Here is a 25,243-nt window from a genome sequence, read left to right as displayed (position 1 = left end):
GGACATTCCAGAAAGTACTGACACCGTAAGACAGTAACTCTGGGATCTTATTACAGCCAAGAAAAGGCTGAATCACCAGTGCTGTAACATCATTCCCAGAATTAATCTTTCTGGTGGTAGTAGCTCCAGAACAAATGACTAATTCAAAAGGTACTGACGTTTCATGATATCTATGGGCAGGTATAGATGGAAATACCGTATTATTCACATATCTTTTGTCAAAATTCCTGAAACTAGTAAGATATATAGATATTCAAATGCTCTTACACTATTACCTTTCTCATAATATTTGATCTTAAATTACATATCCCAAGTTATCACATGCAGGCTTGTAAGCACCAATCTACTGAAAAATTATTATAATCAGGGCTAGTAAAGTCACACTGCTAGTGATCTTCTCAGTAAGAATGATTATGAAAATTTACAGGGTATGACAGAATTACCTTGCTGAAGTCAACAGTACTATTTTCTCTGCTTCCTCCACCTCCATTACCTTTAATTTCTCCACTTTTACTATTGTCCAGGTTTCCAGGTGCAGACTGTGGAGAGGCCAAAATACCTGTATTTAAGAACCAAAATATTTCAAATTAGTAAGGAGAAAATTCACTTTGTACACTGACTCTGCTCATATCCTGAAAGTGATCATTTATTAAAAGCAAATGTGCAAGGTTAAAAAAAAAAAAAAGGTGCCAAGTGTTAGTATCATACCAGCAAGACTAGAATATCATTTTAAGCAATAATGAAGCTATATATTTTAACATTTAAAATAATATAACTGGAATTTACAAAAACAGTGGCCTTTTGCAAAAGGAAGGAAAAAACAGTGAGTAGGTGAAGAACACAGAAGATGGAAGACCTGAGTCTGATTACACCACTACAAACACTCAGGGAATGCACTTTCAATGTATATAACACACATGCCAACTGCAGAGTTTAATGATGCCAAACTATACTTGGCATACTTACATCAGTAACAACATTTATTTTCTGATAAACCCTAAATGCAACTCAGAAAATCCAAAGCTCCATCAACTAAATGTAGGTTAAATTTATCATAATCTTCCATCATAATGATTTCCTCAAGAATTTCATTTCTCTTGGGTAGTATTTATGTGCTACCATTATTCCTAAGAAGTACAACTTGAAAATATAATAGCAGGGCGCCTGGGTGACTCAGTCGTTAAGTATCTGCCTTCGGCTCAGGTCATGATCCCGGGGTCCTGGGATCGAGCCCCGCATCGGGCTCCCTGCCCAGGAGGGAAGCCTGCTTTTCCCTCTCCTACTCCCCCTGCTTGTGTTCCCTCTCTCCCTGTCTCTCTCTCTCTCTGTCAAATAAATAAATAAATAATCTTTAAAAAAAAAAGAAAAAAAAGAAAAAATATAATAGCAATGTTTTTACAATAAAAAAGTGTTTTATAATCAAACACATCTGTGTTGAAATAAGCACTCTCTGCCACTTTGTATCCATATGACTTTAACTCATTCAACCTAAAAGACTCAGACAAACCTGTAAAATTAGCTTGTGTAGATTACAAATGATACACATTCTATCATTAGTATGCTCATTTCAAGTGACATTCAGCAGCAATATTTCACAACAATAAAATAACCTAAAAATAACCTGTAGCCTGTGACCAACTGTTATCACTACCAAGTTTGCAAAAAGTTCAAGTCTCAACGTTTATAATGTACGTAACACAGATTTCTACCATTAAATATATCTCATTTTTTCAAAACACGCAGGATACTCTAGTTCAAGAATACAGATTACTATTGCCCCAAACGCTGAGCACAAGAGAAAAGGTGCTAGGCTGAACTACAACACACTTGACATTTTAACTCTGCCACTCACAATAATCTAGCTACCCACAGAAATTCAAGGGATGCCTAAATGGCTCAGTCGTTAAGCGTCTGCCTTTGGCCCAGGTCATGATCCCAGGGACCTGGGATCGAGCCCTGCATCAGGCTCCCTGCTCCGTGGGAAGCCTGCTTCTCCCTCTCCCACTCCCCCTGCTTATGTTCCCTCTCTCGCTATGTCTCTTTCTGTCAAATAAATAAATAAATCTTTAAAAAAAAAAAAAAAAAGAAATTCAATTAAGCAGTTTGTGCCCAAATCCTATAAACTTTAAAGTTAATATTGGTAAAGTTCCTGAATTTTAAGCACATCAGATATATCTGATGCATCAGAGGGAATTTTCACTTTTCTAGAACACAATATAACTAATAACTGAAACTAAGTCATTTGGGTTTACTGCTTAAACTCAATGACCGAAGACCTTTGTGATAGTCCCTTCTCTTGTTAAATATCTAACAGAGGATGTTACCATGATCCAAAAACCTAAGTATAAAAAGCGTATGTAAACTGTTGGGGTGGCTGGCTGCCTTGGTCGGTGGAGCGTGCAACTCCTGATCTTGGAGCTGTGGGTTCAAGCTCCACCACACTGGGTGTAGGATTACTTAAAAATAAAATCTTTAAAAAAAAAAAAAAAGGATATGCAAACTATTTAGCTAGATGTTCTGGAAGTGTTAAACAATTCTGAAATAAAAACTATGTGCCAGAACTTATTTCTCACCACCTTAGCTTAGCAGAGCAGTTACTATGAGCCTCTTCTTTGCTCTTTGTCTCTAAACTTCCAGAATGGAGTCCATTCCTTTATTAAAATACATGCCCAAGTAGGGGGTAAAAAAAAAAAGGCTAACCAGTATTTTTCAGCAGCTTCCACTGACTTCCACACAAGAAAATGAAGAGTATCATTAAGATCTTCGTGTCAAGTGCAAGTGACCATCAATAGATATAACTACTAAATGTATTCAATCCGCAGATGTATAATCAAAAGAATACATATGCAATTCCCTAGAACAGCCTCAGTCCCCAGATTTTGGAGAGAAGAGTAGAATGAAGACTCTGGGGGGAATATAAGGATATAGTGGGAGTGGGAAGAAGAAATGATGTGGAAACTCAATACTGATAAAGTTAGAGTAGGATCTGAAGTCATTTGGCTAACTGGTCATCCTAAACCTATTGGAACTGGCATGCAAAGTGTACGTTAAGAGTTTTTCATCATTATCTTCTCTATGTAGTCCTTCCCAATCTCAGCTAAGTTAAAGCTGTATCTCAATCAGTAAAGGAAGTCTCCCTGCTTGTACAATAAATCCTGGTGCTCAGAATTAAATGAGTAAATTCCCCAAAATTAAAACTATCACTAGCACAGATAACTCAGAAAGACTGTACTTCTTTGCTTTAAGAAAAAACAATGTCTGTATATATAAAATCAATACTGGGATTTAAAAATCATACTTTGGTAAATCTATTGTTTTACCCTTACAATTTTTCTCACAATAGCATTATCTAGAGAAAGATAAATCAAAGATACCAGAGTCTTCACCACTCTAAGTTTGAAAATAGTAGCTGGAGCAGTGGTGCACAAAGAGAACATTCTGGCAATATGGAGGGACATTTTTAGTTGCCACAACTAGGGAGTGCTACTGGCAGCTAGTGAAGAGGCCAGGGATGCTGTCAAACACCCTACAATGCACAGGATAGCCCCTTATGACTTTGAGTGTCCAGCCCAAAATGTCAACAGTGCCAAGGTTGAAAAACAGGGAGTCAGGAGATAGTTACAAATACTAAAACTAAGCTTAACTCTTTTACATGTAATTATTCTCCAAAACATAATAGGAAACACCACTTTCTTTTTTACTATGGCTATGCACAAATCATGATCCCATGACACAAAATCTGTAACATTAGTCTCTCCAAAATGATGCTAAGGCCACTTTCCTCCTGTAACATAACATCAGACTTCAAGAAAACTCAACCAGGAAAAAAAAAAAACAAACACCTCAACCAGGGTTTCTAGGTGCTTTAAGCACCAAAGATAATTAAACCAGGGAATAACATATAGCTGTTCCTCTTATTTTAATTACATACCTTCTATAGATGTCTTCTTAAACAGTAATTATGGGCTTTTTCTTGTCTTTAGAAAGTCCCTCTCTTCCCTCCATTCTAATTTCTTTTCTTTAAATCTCATAGCATACTTATGGCAGAGGAGAAAAAAAGCTTAATACTGTTTTTCAATTTTCAGTTAACTGCTACTTTTAACTCCTTAACAACATGGCCTAACAAGCTACTGTGAACCCATATGTCATCTCCTAGTTCCTATATAAAATTTGTAATCCCTTATGGAAGCTGGTAAAACAAGAAATGTCCAGTATTACTGCTATGATATAAGTAAAAACAAATGCAAGGAATTAACTTTAAAATCACATCTGTTCAAGGAAAAATAGTAAGTCTTGCTGGTTCTTTTTAATTAAGACTGTTGATTACTTCTGAGTAAATAATTCTAGGTATTTCTTCCTTTTTATCCAGTTACCTCATTACTATACTATACATTTTCCACGAGGTACTAAAACTACAGTGAAATATACTGTAGATTTTGCTGTGGATAGATCTGAGTTCAATTCCTTGCTTTGGTCATTTATGGCATGATCTTAATAAATCTTAGTTTTCTTCATTTGTAAAATAAGGATTAACATGAACCTCATCAAATTCTTAGGAAAATTATAAATATATTTGAAAAGTAGTAACACTGCGTGTAGAGCGCCTGGGTGGCTCAGATGGTTAAGCATCTGCCTTTGGCTCAGGTCATCATCCCAGGGTCCTGGGATCGAGTCCTGCATCGGGCTCCCTGCTCCTTGGGAGCCTGCTTCTCCCTCTGCCCCTCCCTCTCTCTCTCTGTCTCTCATGAAAAAATAAATAAAATCTTAAAAAAAAAAAAAACCAAAACACTGCGTGTAGAACAAACTATAAAACAATGGAAGCTATGATATGGTCATAATTAATGTTACAATGATTTAGCCACTGTATTTTCATTTTTTACTTCCAAAAGTATGTATTTCTTTGGCAACTTGGTATGTTTGGAGAAATTCAATACAGAGAAGAAGTTTGTCATATAGTGGTAGGACCTTGAGGATTTTATCAGAGGACTTAGGCTATCACTTACTAGTTGTATGATCCAGGGAGAAGTTACCTTCACTTTTCTGAGTTTCTGAAAATGGGTGTATCCACCTAACTCACACAAATTTTTATACACATTAAATAGGCTAACAGGGTAATAAACATAAGCTGCCAATGAAGTGTTACATGTTATCAGTATTATGAAGAAAGGTAATAATACTTACATGATTAAAACCACTAGCTAGCATTTATATGTCACACTGACGCTTAGCTGTCAGTAAAATAGTCACTAAATACTACTTTATATGAATTGAGTGGAAAGATATACATGTTTAAATGTACATATAATTAATATATTATGAAGAAACAAAATTACTGTAACATATAACACTTAGAGGAATTATTAAACCTTTTATGCACTAAGAAACAATTTTTCTACTTCACAGACAAAAATATATCCTAGCCACAACTCCAGGATCTCTGGTCTTGAAAATTTCAAGGTCAATTTGGATTAAAGGCAGATATGGCATTAAACAGAGGACAATCTAAAGTCTATCCCAAAATATACTAGTCTTAAAATAATGATGATTCCAGATAGCCGTTAGAGAACTTTGATCTTCTCAGAAACAAAAGGAGGAAAAGAACATTCAATCCTATTTGTGTTAGGAAGGTTAAAATATAGTGCATTATTTGGACAAAAGCACCAAACAGTAGCTGAAAGACACATCACCTCATTGTAATTTATGTCCAATATGTGTTCATTCATACTATGAATGAAATGCACAAGAAGAAAAGCCACTATTTTTTTAAAATCATGGAAAATTAAAATATTACTTATAAAAATTTCTATGTTTTTCTGAACCATTCAAATGCCTTTGACCTATAAAATCTCAGTGAAAATTTTTGAAAGGGCTTTAAAGTCCTCTTTGTAGTCTTTTTATAACTTAAAAATGTTTAATACTTCTTTTCTACAATATACTAAAAAAGGGAAAAAAAAAAAAAAACATGCAGAAGTCAAAATAAATTATAAGCATTATCTACATATGCTGCTAAAGCTCTGTGCTGAAAGGCATTCCAAGTGCAAGTGATCCAGAGGCAGAAAGCACCACACATGGAGGATTTGAATAGTTGCCTGAAGTCATGTCAACATTATCCTCATTCTTCTGCTCCTGGCCTTTCAGTGCTTCTAAATCTTCCTCGGGCGGATGAATTACTACTGTGGGAATATCATCACTGGCAGGTGAAACCAGTAGTTCTGGGGCCTGAAGCTGACTCTGTTGGGAACTTCTGGAGGTCACGCGACTGACGCTAGGGCTGGAAGGAGGGCTGTTTTGAGGGGTGGGCACTGGGGTTGTACACCTTGAGCCTGCAGGGCTTCCAGCTCTTGAAGAAGGAAGAAGATGACTGAGAAGAAGAGATAAAGACGATTCTCCTCTCAATGAAAGGTTTGAGGCAGACAGACCTGTTCGCAAAGAGTGGTGGGAGGCTGAAAGGCCTTCCCCTGAGATAAAACAAATAAATGAAAAATGATAAAGTTCACTGCAGATGGCAAATAGACACACACACATAACATCAATTTACAATGTAAACTGCAAGCTTTAAAGCCCAAAATTAATTTCAAATTCATGCTATCAGAGTTAGCATGGCAATCAGATGTTTAAATGTTAGAAAGGCAATGAAAAGCTGCTTAAATTATACTTAGTTCCCTGAAGGTGTATCCAGAAAACAAAACAGAAAATAAGAAACAATGCAAATGATAGATGATGGGGGACAATATTCTGTTAGTAATTAGAATATCCAATAATGTGGCTTTTGAAAAAAATCAAATGCAAAGTTGATAAACAATAAACAGCAAATGAGAATGTAATATAAAAATCTAAGAAATAAAACCCTAAATGAAACTTACAAGCACTGATAGCTTATATTTAGTGTACTTTTCCTACACTGTACCAAGCCGCTAGAGATAATTCTCTCTCACAAGAAAAGTCTACATCATCTATTAATTCCTAACTTAAAACTGGTATCAACTCTTTTTATTAGTCAGTACAGCATCAGCTACTGGTAGTGCTCTCGAGTAAAATTTTAAAACATAAGGCAAGTTATAGGAATTTTTTTAAAAAAGAAAAACATAGTGTCAACTTGAAAGGATATTCTTCAGCTCTCTAAAGATATTAATAAGTGTCCTAAAATATGCATCCATTTCTAATACAGCAGATAATATTAAATACATACAATCTAACTTATCTAGATAATAAAATATTTCTCACCAACAATGGCAATAATGAAGTAAGTCTAGCATATTTCAAAAGGTTGTGCATACTTATATTTCAAACACCTGGTATTCTAAGAAGTGTAGCTTAGTGGAATAACACTGATTTTAGGAAAAACATGAGAACTATGACAATCAATCCCATATGATCTAAGTTATCAAAGCCACATGCTCAAGAGATTCCAGAAATATTAAAAAGATGAACCTTAGTCCATAAACAACTACTATTTAGTTAAAACTAAAGCTATATGCAGAAAAACTGTTAAATTTCAACTATAATACAAAAAAATAACATGCCCATGCTAAAATGGCATTTAAAAGAAAACAGCCATTGTCTTATGACTAAAAGGAAACAAACAGCAATCAGGGAATAGTCAGGAATCACTCCACATGAAGAATAAAGATTTAACAGGGTCTCTCTGAGTAAATGAACTCATTTCAGGAAAGTTGAGAATATACAGTACATGAAGGTGAAAAAGACATAAAATTTGACATCAATGGCTTGATTTTAAATTGAACACAGGTCCATAAGAGATTTCTTTATTCTTAAGGTTACTTAAATACACAAAGGCATCATTTTAAAGAGATTAAAAAGAGTTTTAATGGTCAAATATTCAGAAGAAAATGGACTTGAGAATTCTTGTCACACTGAGCTGCAAAAGATGATTACTGTCCACTTTAGATATATTAAACCCCATCCCATCACCAATGGCTGTTTGTTTATAGAATACTTAAAAGCCATACTATTAGTGCAGGGACAAAAAAGATGAGCAGATAGACACTGTGGCCCATCATCCCCCCTCTTCACTCTAATCCTTGAGTAATGGTAGCAGCTAGGGGCAAGAAGGACCCTCATAAGCCAACTCCACGCCTTTGTACCCAGGTTTTGCAGAGCCACTGTCATCAGAGCTCTCTTTGAGAGCCAAAATAGAACACCAGTGAGGCATTCTTCTGCTTTAAAAAGAGAAAAGGCAGCGCCTCCAGGTGTGCCAGCCTTGAAACAGTCACAGAGGTGAATGGCTACAGGAACACTGTATCCCCACATAAGCCACCAGGTCCCACATAATTAACTGCTAGACTGTGAAAGTGCAGAGCTGGAAAATGTGGGTCTGTGCCATTCTCAATGGTTTGGAAGACATCAGGGAGGTCATCCCTAGGTTAAGAACAAATCATCCATAAAAACCTTACACAAAGTGATCAAAAAAAGGGCAGTCAAATCAAACCAACCCCAAAACATTTATTTATGCCCAGCAAATAAAGTATATTAGGAAAACAAACAAAAAAAATCACTATGAAAAATCTAAGGTTCAAATCCAAGACTTAGAATTTTTAAGAAGATTAAACTTACGGATCATAATTTATGCCTCCTTAATCAATTATTCAAGTATTCTTGACAAAAACAAAAAAGCAAGAAGTAATTCAGAATTGGCTATAGTGGTAAATGTGCCATTATAACAGAGTGAATACTTAATTTTTTCATCTGAATGATTTCTACAGATTAACTGTCATGTTATAAAGAATGATATTTTAGAAATGATATTTTTAAGTACAAAAATTACATGATTATCTTTTTAAAAAGAATAAAAGCGATAATAAAATGACCCACAGAATTATCTGGAAAAAATATCTTTCTGCCCCCAAATACTAATTGTAGTACACTGGAATGCTGTTAGAGTAGAAGTGTTAGCAAAACTGGATGCCACAACTTATCTCACCATTCCTTTCAAGCAAGTGAGGGTCAGAATGTTTCTTGCCTATATCTGCAAAAGATCGAACAAGGGGAATCCGACTGGTGAATCTTTTCTCATTCTGATGATGATGTCTCTTCAAAAGAGCTTCTCTGACATTCTCTCTTATAGACTCATCCAATTGGCCAGAGGCTATCATGTTGTCCAATACCATATCTATTGAAAGAACAATAACAACTGTTTTTATTAAATAAACGAATACTTGGATGAATATAACATAAACCATAAATTGTACATGAAACCTTACTGAAAAATAAGATCTTTAAAGCGTTCTACAGAAAATATTATTCTCCTCTGATACTGAATAATGTATGCATAAAGATAAATATGTGCTGGAGGGGAGGTGGGTGAGGATGGGGTAACTGGGTGATGGGCATTAAGGAGGGCACTTGATATAACGAGCACTGGGTATTATATGCAACTGATGAATCACTAATTCTATCTCTGAAAGTAATAATACTCTCTATGTTAACTAACTTGAATTTAAATGGGGGTGAGAAAGAGGAAAAAAAGATAAATATGAACATTATCTAAGAAAAATAAATAAGTTACATGGCGACCCCTAGTTTTTATAAGTAGTGTTATTTATAAAGGGGCCACAGTTCTACACTAATAGCCTTCCAATAGTTCAAAGTGCTTTCCTGATATGGACACAATAAATTCTATTAAACTCAATATTCAATAATATTGGCTTCCTAAGAATTGAAGGTATTTTATTGCCTCACTTCATATTTTTTGTCAAAACTATAGATGAGTACTGGACTCCTTCATTCAATAATTAACTATTTACTGAGTACCTATTATATGTTGGGAATATAGAATTCCCGCTCTCACTCTTCCAGAGGTAGAAAAACCAATGAGCAAATGAAAGGATAAAATATCATAAAGTAATAAATTCTAGGAAGATGAAGATATCACACTGTGAAGGGGGTATGGGGAATGGAGAGACTGATGTAATGCCATATGATACATTATTGTAGTGATTGGACTATTTTTAACCTATAAAATATATATAAATATTTTAAAACAGTGCCACTAATTTGAGATAGAAGAGTCAAGCTTTCAAACCTATGAGTTTCCTCTGAGAGAAAACTGGAATCAACCTAACAGGTAAACTGTAACCTTAACACAACAACTACAGACTACCATACAAAGGGACCTTGGATTAGAAGACATTACATTTGTAAATAATTAAAATATTACATTGTGTTATGTGATAATTGCAAAGCCAGAGTAAATGTCTCCTAATACTCTTCAAGAAATCTGTATACTCACAGGGAACTGACTTTCATGTGAGATCCACAACTGTTTACACTTTCTAGACCCTTCTTCCTTCTCTTCCTCCTCCTTAGAATACTTTCTTTTTCCCTGTACCACCTGCTCCTTCTTCTCATGTGTTCAAAGTCTATAAATAAGTAGTAAATAAGCAGTACATTTAATGTCCTTGTGGACCTTCCCCAGATACCTTGGTCCAGAAACTGAAGAAACAAAAAGCTCTTTTCTCTACATTTCCAGAAACAGACTGCATATCTTGCTTATGGCATTAGTCACTTTCGTTTTGGTACTGTAGTTGTGCCTGTCTAGCTTAATCTTCTAGACTTTAAATTTATTAAAGACAAAAAGTACTCCTCATACTGTCCTACAGACGATGGAAGTTCAACACAGAGCAGTTCAGTCAATGGTCTAAAAAACCACCTCATTTTCCTTATTTAAATATCTCTAATTTCAGTACAAATATTAAAAAAGTCAAACTGCTAGAACCTGCTATTTCATCTAGGGTGCTTGCTCTCATGTCCAGCATCACTGTTCCATTTAGGATGCAACTTCTTAGTTCAAAAAGACTGTGCAAAGAGAGAGTTGCCACATAAGGTTTACTCCATCGGTCACCGCCATCTTCAACATCCTCTTCAAATTTCAGCCACCTGAAATGTATAACACATAAAAATATTTTGTAAATAATGAAGATTTCATTTGCTTATTTTAATATGATAAACATACCCTTGTTCTTTTAAAGAGAAACAAAGATCACCACTACCAACACAAAATTTGGCTACAATCATTTTTACAAATCAAACTAATGGCCCACTCTACTCACAAGTTACCACCTCTGCAGTTCCTCATTCTATTCTAGCTATCATAATAATAAGTCTACAAAGACACACTATGGAACTTCGCGGTTTCCACTGCTAATCCTCTTTTAAACTGAAAATATGTAGCAGGACCTTGATTTTTGAAATTTATTTCTCTAAAGACATTAAAACATTTAATTAACATAATTCCTTCTATGCTATGTTAAAGTGGTAAGGATTACTTAAGAAAATGAATTTTGAGAATAAAGAGAGAAACTAAAGCTGAAGCTTCCAGACAAGAGGAAATTCTCTCCTCATTATTTTAAAGTACCCGGTAACTCATAAATTCATTATATTTACAATACAAGAAAAAAATCAAGAAAAGCCAACTAAATACTGAGACTCAGTATTATTACCTGGCAGTTTCTTTCCACTCATACTCTTCTCCATCTCTATAACACAGTTCATCCATTTCCGTAAAGAGATCATGCGGAATGTGCTCTTCATCATCATCTTCAGTACCAAGAATGAACTGAACTCTTTGGGATGGTGTATCTTGACAAAAGAATTTAAATACACTCAAAAACTGCCACAATTCATTCAAAGATAAATTCAGTTTGAAAGTGAGATGCTTTTGTTATAAATACATTCCATCAAAACTCTTTTATTAAAATACTATAAATCTGGAAGAAAACAAGGACCAACAATCCAGAAACAAAGAGTATCACAGAGAGATCACCTCCACAGACAAAAAAGAACAATTATATGTTAAACAAGTGAGGGGTGCCTGGCTGGCTCAGTCAGTAGAGCATGTGACTCTTGATCTCGGGGCTGTAAGTTTGAGCCCCATACTGGGTGCAGAGATTACTTAAAAATAAAATCTTTAAAAAATAAATAAATTTAAAAAATAAATGAAACTAATCTTTAACTGATGTAAAAACAAATAAAAATATGCAATATCTGAAAACATGGAACACTATACTCAAAGATAGGACTTTTTTCTCACTAAAAATGTAAGAAAATGTTGGACAAAACAGAAATTTTAAAAATATGTAATTAATATGTAGCTAAGTTCAAAACTGAGAAAGGAAATTCTCCCAACTTCCAAAAAATGATGAGAAAAAGCAATGCAAGGGGTATACAGAAACTGCCTTTTTATACTATCACAGAGAAGCAAAACTCTGTCAGCTAAGGTTAGAGAGGCAGGACAAATCACTGTTATGAAACAGAATCCCCACACTCATGGCACCTGAATTTAAACTACCTATCTATACAGTATAGGGTCCCTTGAAGTATTAGTATAAATTCTAGTCCAGGACAGTTGATAGCCCTAGGACAAGCAAACAACCACAAGCATCAATTGAAAACAAAATCAAATCCTGCTGAATATGAGATATGAAGTCAAACTCAAAATCTACACTGAAGTAAACAAACTTAAAGGCTCTTGTGGATGCAATAAACAGGTTAAAGAGTAGATTAGAACAACTAATAAAGGAAAAGACAGGGATGCCTGGGTGTCTTAGTCGGTTAAGCGACTGCCTTAGGCTCAGATCATGATCCCAGGGTCTTGGGATGGAGTCCCACATCGGGTTCCTTGCTCAGCAGGGAGCCTGCTTCTCCCTTTGCCTCTGCCCCTCACCCCTGCTTGTGCTAGCACGCTCTCTCTCTTGAAAATAAAAATCTTTTAAAAAGAAATTTAAAAATAATAAAAAAATAAAGGAAAAGACAGATCTGAAGAAATCAGACTACATCAATGACAAATAAGAAAATAAGAAAAAAGGTTCAGAAATGTAGAGAACAAAGTCAGAATATCAAACAGGAAAAACTCCAGAAAGAAGAAAATACAGAATAGGGGCAAAAGCAACAACAAGCAAATTTGAAAATTTTCCAGTATGTATATCACATAGGTCTTCATATTAAAGGACTACCCTGACACCTATGCAGGACAAACTAAAATATACTGTGACTGAACTTCATGATGTTTTGAACCTTTCAACATTTAGGTCTTACAATTCTTTTGTCAGATTTATCTCCAAGCAATATTTTTGGTGCTACTGTGAGTGCTATCTTTGATTTCAATTTCTGATTGTTCATTGCTACCAGAGAAATATACAGAAATATAATTAATTGTGTATCTTGCAACCTTTCTAAACTCACTTAGTTCTGTAATTTCACAGATTGCTTAAGATTTACTAGATACATGATCTTGTATCTGTAAATAAAGACAGTTTTACTTCTTCCTTCGCAATCTGTATGCCTTTAATTTTTCTTGCCTTATCACACAAGCCAGGTGCTCCAGTACCATGTTCTTTAGAAGTGGCAGAGGACAACCTTGCCTTTCTCCAAATTGTAAGGAGAAAGCATTCTATCTTTCAGCACTAAGTGTGATGTTGACAAAGTGTTTTTGTAGATGCTATATATCAGGTAGAGAAAGTTTTCTTTTATTCCTTCTTTGCTGAAAATTTTATCATGAATGGCAGTGGAATTTTGTCAAGGCTTTTTCTGCACCCACTGAGATAATTATATGGGTTTTCTCCTTTATAGTGTTAATGTGGTTATTTATACTGACAGTTAAATTTTATACCAAACCTGCTTTTCCACATGGTTATTATATTAATATCCTTTTGCTGCTGTAACAAACTACCACAAACTTGGTGGTCTAAACACAAATTTATTCTCTTATACAGTTCTGGAGATCAGAAGTCCAAAATGAGTCTTACAGTGCTAAAATCATTGGCTGGTTCCTTCTCTAGGGGAAAATCCATTTCCCTACCTTTTCTAGCTTCTGGAAGTTGCCTAAGTTGTTTGGGTCTGAACCCCTCCCACTTACTACAACTATTTGCTTCTGTTGTCACAACTACTTCCTCTCTGATCTTCTGACTCCCTCTTACTAAGGATCCCTGTGATTACAACTGGCCCACTTGCATAATACACTATAACCTCCCCATCTCAAAATCATTAACTTAGGGCGCCTGGGTGGCTCAGTTGGTTGAGCGACTGCCTTCGGCTCAGGTCATGATCCTGGAGTCCCGGTATCGAGTCCCGCATCGGGCTCTCTGCTCGGCAGGGAGTCTGCTTCTCCCTCTCATGCTCTCTGTCTCTCATTCTCTCTCTCAAATAAATAAATAAAAATCTTTAAAAAAAAAAAATCATTAACTTAATCACATCTATAAATTCAAGTTGCTATAAGGTTAACATTCACAGGTTCTGGGCACTGGGAAGACAGACAACTTGGGAACCATTATTCTGCCTACCACAGTCATGATATAGTATCCTTTTTGGATGTTGCAGGATAAAATATGTTTTTAGTTTGTTAAGAATTTCTGAATCTACATCCATGAGAGATGTATAGTTTTATTTTCTTGTAACAACTGCATTTAGTTTTGGTATCAAGGTAATGTTGGATTCATAACAATGAAATGGGAAGTGTTCCTTCATCTTCAATTTCCTAGCAGTCTATATAATTTCTTCCTTACATGTTTGACTGAATTCATCCATGATGCCATTTGGTAGTAAACTGTCATTGTGGGAATGTTTTAGACTACAAATTTAATTTCTTTATACACATAGGGTAATTCAGGGTAATATCAAATTTTTTTGGTATTCTTAAGGAATTTCCCCATTTCATCTAAATTATCAATTTTGCTGGCATAAAACCATTCATAATACTCTTCATCAGGCTTTTAAATACCTGTAAGGATCTGTACTGAAATTTTCGGATGCTGGTAATTTATATCTCTTTGTGCTCCCTAATCACACTGGCTATGTAAGTTTATCAATTTCACTGATCTTTTCAAAGAATCAGATTTCAGTCTAATTGATTTTTGCCATTGTTTTTCTGGTTTTTATTTTGTTCATTTCTGCTTCAGGTTTTATTTTTCTTTTCTTTTCCATACTTTGGTTTAATTTGTTCTATGTTTTCTCCTAGATTCTTAAGTTAGAAACTTAAGTCACTGATTCCAGATCTTCATTCTTTTTTAATATAAGGATTAAATGCTACAAATTCCTCTATGCACTGCTTTAGCTGCATCTAACAATTTCAATTTATAGGCAGTCCTAACTTTGCACAGTACCATGCTAAAGGAACCTGCACACCAGAAGGCATGTCCTCACTTTGCAAGATTTTATCTCAATCATTGCCAGTACTGTGTTTTTATTTTTATGAGCTCAAAATATTTCCTAATTTCTGTTGTGATTGCTTCTTTAACCAAGAGGTTATTGAGAAGCATCTTGTTTAATTTCCAACTATCTGGGGATTTTTCTTGAGATCTTTGTAGTTTAATTCCATTGTAGTCAGAGAATATACTTTCAATCTTTTAAGTGTATTAAGACTTGCTTATTGACTAGAATATAATCTATTGTGGGAAACATTCCATTTACACGTTAAAAAAAATGTGTATTCCACTATTGGTGGGTGGAGGACTCAGTGAATATCAATCTAATTGATAATGTTATTCAGGTCTTCTATATCCTTATTGATTTTTTTCTTAACTTGTTTTACCCATAACTGAGAAAAGAGAGTTGAAATCTATAACTTTTCCAAATTTATCCAACAACTGTAAATTTATCTCTCTTCTCAGTTTTATCACTTCTGCTTTATGTATTTTGAAGCTGTTATTACATGCATCTTCATATAGGATTGTGACATCCTGGTTTCAGCAATTTAATTTGTATGTGCTTTTGTGTGATTATCTTCATGTTTCTTCTTGGGTTTTGCTGAGCTCCCTGAACCTATTTGTTCAGAGTTTTCATTAAATTTAGAAATTAAACTCTGATTTCTTCAAATATTTTTTTCTGCCACCCTCCTTTCTGCCACTACAATTATACATTTGTTAGACTAATTGATATTGTTCTACAAATTACTGATGCTCTATTTATTCATTTCAGTCTTTTCTATTTCACTTTGGGTAGTGTCTATTACCATGTCTTCAAAATCACTGATTTTTTTTTTTTCCTGTAGAGTCAAATCCTCCATTAATCTTACCTAGTGTATTTTTTCATTTCAGAGACTGTATTTTTCATCTCTGGAAGTTCCATTTGGGTTCTCTTATATTTTCAACTTCTCTGCTCATCAGTCACATTCTCTTCTATCTTCTTGAACATACAAAGCAGATATAATTGCTTTAACATGCTTGCTTTCGAATTCTATCAACTCTGCCATTTCTGCATTTCTACTGGTTTATTTTTCTCCTAGTTATGGCTCATATCTTCCTACTTTTCATATTTCAAGTAATTTGCAGATACCAGATATTGTGACTTTTATATGCTTAGGTGCTGGATTTTACTACATATCTTTTAGTAGTATTATACTTTACCCTGGAAACGACCTTTAATCTAATTCTTTTAAGACGTGATTTAAAAATTTTTAGAACAGATCCACTGCGGCTTTTAGTGTAAAATTAAGACCCACTATTAAGGCAATAACCTTCTGAGAACTCTACACAATGCCCTGTATGTCAAGGTCTTTCCTCTCTGTCTGATGAGAATAAACCCTATTCCCGGTCTTATACGATATCCAAGAACTGTTTAGCCTACTGTTTTCTGATGGTCATTTCCCAGGCCTCAAGAAGTTTCCTTTAGCCCAGACCAGTACTCAACCAAAGATTCAAAAGGATCCCTCTTCAGACCTTTGGAAGCCTCTTTGTGTATAGCTCTCTACTCTTCTGGCACTCCATACCTGACTAGCCTCTTTGGCCTTCCCAAATTCCAACCTCTGTCTCAACTCTAAGAGCCTGCAAGATTCTGTTCCAGATTCCCCTCCCTGTGCTGTGGCCTGGAAACTGTCTCTAGGTAATATGCTCAAGCAAGCATAAGGCTCATCTCACTTGCCTACCCTCTTTCAGAGGTCAGAATGGTACAATGTGTTGTCCAATGCCTGAAAATTACTGTTTTATATATTTAATCAACTTTTTTAATTGTTTAAAATAAGAGGGAAAATTCATGTTATTCCATCATACCAGAAGCAAAAGTCCTATGTAATCTACATTTAGAGAGTGGGGACCAGAAAAAAGAGACATCATTCATAGCAATTTCTTGGATACATATTGGCAGTTAAAATCAAAATAAACCTACTTCAGTGGCATAAAACTTTTCTAAGAATAGTTATTCCATTAAAAAGTCACAAATATTTCCTCCACTAAATTCTTCAAACCACTACATTTAGACTTCACATGTCATACCGTAGCTTGAAACATCAAACCACCTATCCTAGTGACCATACTTAGTTTAGTAGATAGCATTCTATAAAAACATTATGTGCCCTTTTATTTACATTAATTAATTGGGAAACATAATTATCTACTCAGAATAGCAGACAATATCCTAAATTGGATGGATGCATCATACAGAGGAGCAAAATAGTTCTAAATTACCTAATATCATCAAGTGATCCTTTCTGAAATTAGTACTGGTTTTTCCTTTGCTACCTACAGGACCTTTGTTAATTATGTGACCACTTAATATTGTACTAGGCCATCGTGTACTAGGCCATGTACTATCTCTTAGTACAGGCTTTTAAGAGATTCCCATCACATTTAGTCTAAGCTGAAGTGTCTCCATCTACAAAATTAAAACAATACCCATCTTTTAAATAATGCAGAGAAGGATAAAGATGAGGTATACATACAATGGGATATTGTTCAGCCATAAAAAAGAATGAGATCTTGCCATTGGCAATGACATGGATGGAGCTAGAGTATAATGCTAAGCAAAATAAGTCAGTCAGAGAAAAATAAATACCATATGATTTCACTCATTTGTGGAATTTAAGAAACAAAACAAATGAGGAAAGAGAAAAAAAGAGTGAAAGACAAACCAAGAAACTGATTCTTAACTACAGAGAACAAACTGATGGTTACCAAAAGGGAAGTGGGTAGTGGATGGGTAATAGGTGATGGGGATTAAGGAGTGCATTCAGTGTGATGAGCACCAGGCATTGTATGGAACTGCTGAATCACTATATCATACACCTAAAACTAATATAACACTGTATGTTAAGTAACTGGAATTAAAATTAAAATTTTTAAAAATAAAATAAAAAGTGCAGAGAGAATTAAATCAAAGAGCATATGTTAAGGGCTTGGTGGAATGCTTAGCATAGAATTGGCACTTAATATATTACTATTTTCTTATGTTTATGTTGTAGCTATATGACCCATAGGATTCTTTCCTCTTCGTCACAAAAACATTCCTTTAGCATAGCACACAAGTGCCTGTAAGTACAGCTCATGTAATTTTGCTAGAATGCACACATTAGAACACATGGTGTAGAGATAGCCATATAGGCCCATGATGTCCTAAAAAAAAAATAATGATGCCTTATATGTCCACTAACTGCAATGTCCTAAGAGTCTTCCTCAGGCTGTACAGCTATTTTTTTTGGCTCTCACCATTCGCATGTCTCAGGGCCACTTAAATCAGTGCTAGCAATATTTATTATCAGATAACATTCTTTTTCCCCTACAATATGCCTTTTTTCTTTCTGATTTCCTCTTTCTATGGGCACTTCTGTATTTCTCTGCTTTCAAACAAAAATCTGTCCTTTCACAGACAGTACTATCAAATCAGAGCACTTTTTTTGCCCAGATAACCAAGGAGTTCAACTTAGTGGATAAAATTTTCTAGCCAAAAAATGTGTATAAAAATGGAAAAAAAATTAATCTCATCCAGGAGCCTGAAGATTCCACGTAATTGTTCATTCCACATATAATGAAATATATAATAGAGAAAAAATATTATTACTTCAATTAGTATATTCCTTGGAGAAAAAATATTACTTCAATTAGTATACTTTTCAAGGTTCATAATGTGTCTAAATTATAGCAGACATAAAATTTAAGAAACAAAATATTCTACTTTTTTAACAAGCCTTTTCAGGAAAGAATTCTAAGGTCCTAACAAAGAACTACTGTTTTCTCTTACCATAAGAAGGAGACTCCCGTCCATCTTCTTTATCTGATTCTTTATCTTTTCTTCTTCGGTGGTGATGTTTGTGTCCACGATGCCTATGACGCCGACGACTCTCTTTACTAAATGGGACGTGAACACCAATATAGACAGCTCGATGACCTAGCCAAAGGTTCAGAAACATTACTGATTTTCCAAAAAGGAAAGAATATACAAAAGTATACCAAATTTTACTTTGATAAGAAAGAATTATATTTAGGCTCATGTAATTAACAATGCTATTTCCTGTTCTTTTCTTTTATAGAACACTAAATAGAATGCTATGTCACGGGTTAATACCACTGACTGATAAAACAGGTTACTTATGTAAGCATTACTTTGGCAAGGCTAAAAAGGCATTTTGGGAAAGAAGAGCTTGGCCTTTCTGAAATCATACTACGTAGTCATAAATTTATTCCATCTACATTTTGATGTCAACCCTAGCTAACAGAGATCCTTAAGAGATATGTTTTAATGATAATTAAATATATTCATAAGCAGATATTTGTAAATATTTATTAATTACAGTTTTGGAAATCCCAAATCAGCAAGGTCCAAATTACTGAAAGCTACATTAAATGTAAATGATCCAAATACTCCAATTGAAGGGCATAAACTGTCAGACTGGTTGGGGAAAGCAATACAATAAGGTTATCATATGCTTCTGGAATATTAAAAAGCTACTGCTGATGTTGCATGATTCTCAATTTGTATTGTGACCAACAAAATGGTTATGAAAGGCAGTCTCTGCTTTTGTCCACTAAATAAAACTTAATGAAGGAACTAGAAAGCCTGCAGCACTATGTCAAATACTGAGGCATGAACTTGATTTCTTAAATAGTTTAAGTAATGTTCCTATCTAAGCTACGTGGAGTGAAAGGCGTGGTGGGCTACAAGTTTAACTAATTTGCAACTATGCAAAAGCCTCTGGCACGGAGCTGCTTTTTGCCCTTAGGTACTTTAAAAAGTAACATGCTGAAATATGAGTAGTTAATGGCATTCTTTTCCTAACAAATTCCATAAGATGGTCAGAAAATAAATACCTCAAGAAACTCAAGGTCTTCATCTTTAGATGAAATTTGAAAGTAGACTCAATCCTCATTTTTTGTGAATTCTTTATTTTCAAATTTGCCAACTTGCCAAAATTCAGTTGTAACCCCAAAATCAATACTCATGGCAATTCTGCAGTCATTTACAAAGATCCAGGGCAGCAAAAAAATCTGAATTGCCCGAAACACACATACCCAGCTAAGTTTGAAAAAGGTGACACTCTTGATTTCTCACTTCAGTTACCAACATAGTAATATCAATAAACTGAATAATTACATTTAAACTAAAAGAGAACTAGACCTATAGATATACAATGAACTAAAATTACTTGCTTTAACATCTTCCAATACCTAGCACTCTGCCTAGTATACAGTAGGCACTAGATTAAAAAAAAAACTATAGAAATTAAATACCAATTTTTTTTTTAATTTTACCAGAAAATCCCAAAATTAAAAATCAATTATATAGCATGGCAGGGGGAGGATGATGGAAATGTTCTAGAATTAGAGTGGTGATAGTTGCACAACATAGTAAATATACCTTAAAAAAATTAACTATACACTTTAAAATGATGAAGTTTATGTTAAATAAATTATATTTCAATAAGAAAACTAAAAAAATTAAAACAAAACTCAGTGATATTACTATTTAATTTTAGTGAAACTATCTTCTTCTAAATACTACAGAAAAGTGGAAATTAAAGAGGCAAATTCTCATCACTGTGCACTGGGAATTACAAAGTTGTACTCCAATTAGAACTAATGGGTTCTGGCACATAGCCGCAATGCACCAAAGTAAAAATAAATTATAGGAGTTTCCAATTTAGAAAGAATAAACAGGAATATGAAAATCCAAGCCTTATTGTTTATTTAGCTTTTGTTATCAACCTTAGTGTTCTTTGTTATGATTTTTTTTCCTTTTTCTTTAACCTTTACGCTGTCAAAGAGCTATTCAGTCAAACTCTGAGATAAACGTAATCTTTCCCTCAAACCCAATACTGAAATTTAGATATGTACCACGTACACAAAGCTAAAGGCTCTGGGGTAACAAAGGGAAGCAAAAAAAACATACCCAATGCTGCTCTTCACGTTCTAGGTTGCACACATTTGAGAGGTAACATTATATGCTAAGTGATCTGAGTTGATGAAATTATTGCTAAACATTTTAACTTCCCTAGCACCTGGAATTCACAGAATCTAACCATAAGCTTCTAGATAACTGAGGTTCCTTTCAGAAGCCCTAGGAAGCCTAGATTTTTAAAGACAATTTTAAAAGACAGGGCTTTCTTCCATCTCACAAAGTAAATATGGAGAACACTTATTTGCCTCTTTCCATCTCCTTTTTAAAAGCAACAGATTACTGCTCCTATATGGTACCAGCTTTTACAGAAGGCTTTAACTTAAAAATGTAGTTCCCAAGAAGACCCCAAAAGTCTATCAAAACATTTGCCATGAACATCACCCTAACCAAGTGTTCAAGGTTAAATCACTAATAATAAGTCACGCTGATATCACATGTCCTCAGAGAGGATACACTGAAAAGAGCACACAACCTCCATGGTATGCTTCCCAAATATCCATAATCTCAGTCTGTTCATATGATAACATAAGCAAACCCAAACTTAGAGACATTCTACAAAGTAACTAACCACTACCCTTCAAACATGTCAAGGTCATGAAAAACAAGGAAAGACTAAGAAACTGTCACAGAGGAGACTAAGGAGATTAGACAACTAAATGTACTATTAGATCTCGAACTGTTCAACTGGATCCTGGAACATAACACAGACATCAGTAGAAAACCAGTGAAATCTGAACAAAATTTAATCTAGTTAATACAACTGTACTGATGTCAATTTCTTCATTTTCGTTAACTTATGATGGTTATGTAAAATGTTAAAATTTTAAAAAGCTGCGTGAAGGATAACAGGAACACTCTGTGTACTATCTTTACAACTCTTCTGTAATTCAAAAATTATTTCAATCAGAAGAAAAAAAAAAAGAGAGAAGAAACCATTTGCCAGGACTTCTTCCTCGTAGACTGATATATAATTCACCTGCTCCACAATTCTATGCTGAGGTATCATAGCACTTGAAAAGGCTGATGTAACTTACCTATAAAATGAACATTTATATGACTAGTAATAACTGTGGCTTATTAGTCTGGCGTTCTGAAATGCTAAAAACATATTACCTAGCCTGCTAGAAATGAAAAAAATAAAAGAAGCAACTGACTTTTTAACTTTGGTATTTTAATTTCCAAGGTAAGTAATGGCAACCACCAACGAAATCTGAAAAGCATAGATTCTAGGAGCACCTGGTTGGCTCAGTCAGTTAAGCATCCAACCCTTGATTTCAGCTCAGGTCATGATGTCAGCGTCATGAGATTGAGCCCTACGTCAAGCTCCACACTGAGCGTGAAGCCTCCTTGAGATTCTCCCTCTCCCTCTGCCCGATGTCCCCCTCCCTGCTCATGCTCTCTCTCTCCAAAAAAAAAAAAAAAAAAAAAAAAAAACCACAGATTCTAAAATCTTTGTTACATCAATACTTTCAACAAAGAGAAATCAAGGAATACTGTAACTGCAGATATGAGTATGGTTACATGGGTGTTTGCTATATTATTCCTTAAACTATATTTAGAAAAGTGTTAAACGTTCTTTCAAATGTATGCTCTACCTCATAACAACAAAATGTTTCCACAAACAGCAGGTAAAATTTAAAGCACACTAACAAACTTTCATCAGTAATTTATCCCGTTAAGCATAAGTTAAACTTACTTTCTAGTTCTTCTTTTTCAAACTTTGTGTTCACAGTTGAGCTGGTTTTGCCAAGATCCACAACAGCTTCTTCATCAGGACCCTAAAAAGAAATTATTTTTATTTATTCATGACATCAAATATATACTAAGAACCTACTAATAGGGGCATTATTTGAAATAGTCAAAAAATAAGTAACAGATTGCCTTCCTCTCCAAGAAGCTAACTATAAGCTAACTAATTATTGCTAACTGCATTCTTTTTTAAAGTAGGCTTAATGGGCTTTTTTTAATCCACAAAAGACTATTCAAAAATTTCATGGTAGGAACTGAGGTGACAATTTTTAATTGGTCTTCTATGGAAGTTACTAAATAATTGGTACATGTATTCACTACAACAGAAAGACAATCCAGATGACAATTAGAGAAAATCAGGGGTGAAGGAGACCCTTACATATGAATATGGAATGCTTTTTTGGTTGTTCTTTGCTCTTAGGTCCCCTAATTAAAAGGAAACACTTAACTCAGCATACTGGATTGTATTATGGTTCTACATAAAATGGTCAAAAATGAGTCTATAGACTAAACATGTAGTATCACTTCCACTCGTAAATTAACCAAGAGCCAATCAAAGTTATAAGAACTTTTATTTCTACAAAGGAAAAGCCATGGCAAAATTTAACCTTTAAGGAGGTTCTAACTTTGAGTTGTCTAAGTCTACCTTCATAATTTTGTTCCCGTCTCCAGCTCAACAAAAAGAAACATATTTTTGTAAAATACTGCATAGACTATTTTTAAAAGAATAAAATTTTAGCTTTACCTTCCCTTCCCAACTTCTAACTTAACTTTGAAAGGAATAGTAGTATGCTCAAGATTCTGTGGCACAGATATAAACAGATCAGCAAATTCCTTCCCTCAAAAAGGCTTCAATTTGAGCTGTAGCCCATTCTGAGCCCTTGCCCAGCATGGGTCAGCTATAGCTGTACAAGGAAACCTCACCAACCTTCACCATTGTTAGGAGGCCTTGCACTTTGTCCAATACAACTACCACAACGTGTCTCAACAGGTGCACCCTGATTGGGTGGGCAAAGAAGACATCACCACTTCCAGTTCCTCAGGAAAGTCTATTCCATTCTAAGACTACAGAACAGTGTACAATGATCAGGCAACAGCGAACAAGGACTCTGCCATGTTCAACGAAGCCAGGGACTGGGGAGACATACTGGAGAAGACATTCAAGAGTTTGGAAAGATATACAGAGGTTCTGAGAAGAGCTGGCAATATTAAACAAGCCTATCTAACTTCAAGAGTGACACAGATCAGCTCACACAGTCTATGCTGTATGTGCAGTATGCTGAAGAACCCAGGATATGGAAGCTCATGCAGCAAATCAATCACACCAGAGAGGTCCTATCCTATAATGCTTTTGTCAAAGAATCAATGCAGAAGATTAATGCAAAGAAAAGGATGGCCCAGGAAGAGGCTAAAGATCTAGAAATGACCTGGAAGGAGCTGGGTGGCTTGATGAAGAAAGAGGTGGATAACCTGAAACCAGTGTTGAAAGCAGGCAAAGGATGAGCAACAGGAAATGGACAATGTTCTGGCTCAGATGGAATCAAAGTACTACAAACCTTCCAAAGGAGGAAAGGAAAGAGCTTTCAAAAAAGAAAATAAATAATCCAATTCAATCTCTTTGAAGGTCCTTATGCTATAACTGGTACTTTTGCAGGCAACAGAGACAACTGGAGATAAGAGAATTAAATAATAAAATTATAATAACATTAATTACAACATTAATACCCCACTATTATTTTTCTAGAATACAGTCACATTTTTTATCTATCTAATTATAGTACTTTTCAAATTTTGCAAGACACATTTTTAGCCATTCCCATTTTATGGCTGGTCTTATGGTCCAGGATCTCCTCTAACACTTAGAACAATAAACCAGACAGAACATAGCTTCTAACCAATTTCAATGTCCAAGCATAAACTGGAAGACTATTTAAGAAAGGACCAAACAGGAGGTTGGTTAAGATGCTCTATTAACGTCTCCTTCAACTTTTGATCTACAATATCATACGTTTGTGTATAGCTTTTTTCAATGTATACAAAGTAGATTCATATACAAATGTGCCTTGCTATCCAAATTCTGTGTCTAAATTCTCCAACCTTTAAATTCAGGAACTGAATCAATTTGATTACCTTTTTGTACAAATCCCCTGCTATCCAAACTCTATTTGCTTCCCAAAATTCAGAACCAGACACAATACATTAAGGCCATGCAGATCTCTTGATATCCAAATTTACTTTCTGAAGGTTAGATATCCAAATATTTAATCCAATAGAGTTGAGTATTAAGAAGTTGTTGTAGGGCGCCTGGGTGGCTCAGTCGTTAAGCGTCTGCCTTCGGCTCAGGTCATGGTCCCAGGGTCCTGGGATCGAGTCCCAC

The 25,243-nt window shown here is 34.9% G+C and overlaps 1 protein-coding gene across 11 annotated transcripts in view; it reads right to left on the bottom strand.

Moving 5' to 3' along the window:
• Nucleotides 1-25,243, bottom strand: part of SLC4A7 (solute carrier family 4 member 7) — a 107,278-nt gene that overhangs the window by 45,179 nt on the left and 36,856 nt on the right. For 4 of the 11 annotated variants that reach the window (XM_034993461.1, XM_034993491.1, XM_034993468.1 and 1 more), the window contains exons 2-7: nt 22,814-22,895; nt 18,964-19,110; nt 11,460-11,598; nt 10,736-10,896; nt 8,942-9,130; nt 444-559 (exon numbers count right to left, since the gene is read on the bottom strand). In XM_034993461.1, the coding sequence (XP_034849352.1) occupies nt 444-559; nt 8,942-9,130; nt 10,736-10,896; nt 11,460-11,598; nt 18,964-19,110; nt 22,814-22,895 (834 nt within the window). Of the gene's footprint in view, nt 1-443; nt 560-6,089; nt 6,459-8,941; nt 9,131-10,735; nt 10,897-11,459; nt 11,599-18,963; nt 19,111-22,813; nt 22,896-25,243 lie in introns of all 11 variants that reach the window. The other 7 variants (XM_034993449.1, XM_034993455.1, XM_034993458.1 and 4 more) reach the window with 3 other exon arrangements.

Source organism: Mirounga leonina, unplaced genomic scaffold (assembly GCF_011800145.1).
Source record: "Mirounga leonina isolate KUSES-001 unplaced genomic scaffold, KU_Mleo_1.0 Mir_115, whole genome shotgun sequence".
Taxonomy (NCBI): Eukaryota; Metazoa; Chordata; class Mammalia; order Carnivora; family Phocidae; genus Mirounga; species Mirounga leonina.
Note: the sequence above shows the minus strand (reverse complement) of the source record. Positions and strands in the feature narration are given on the sequence as shown.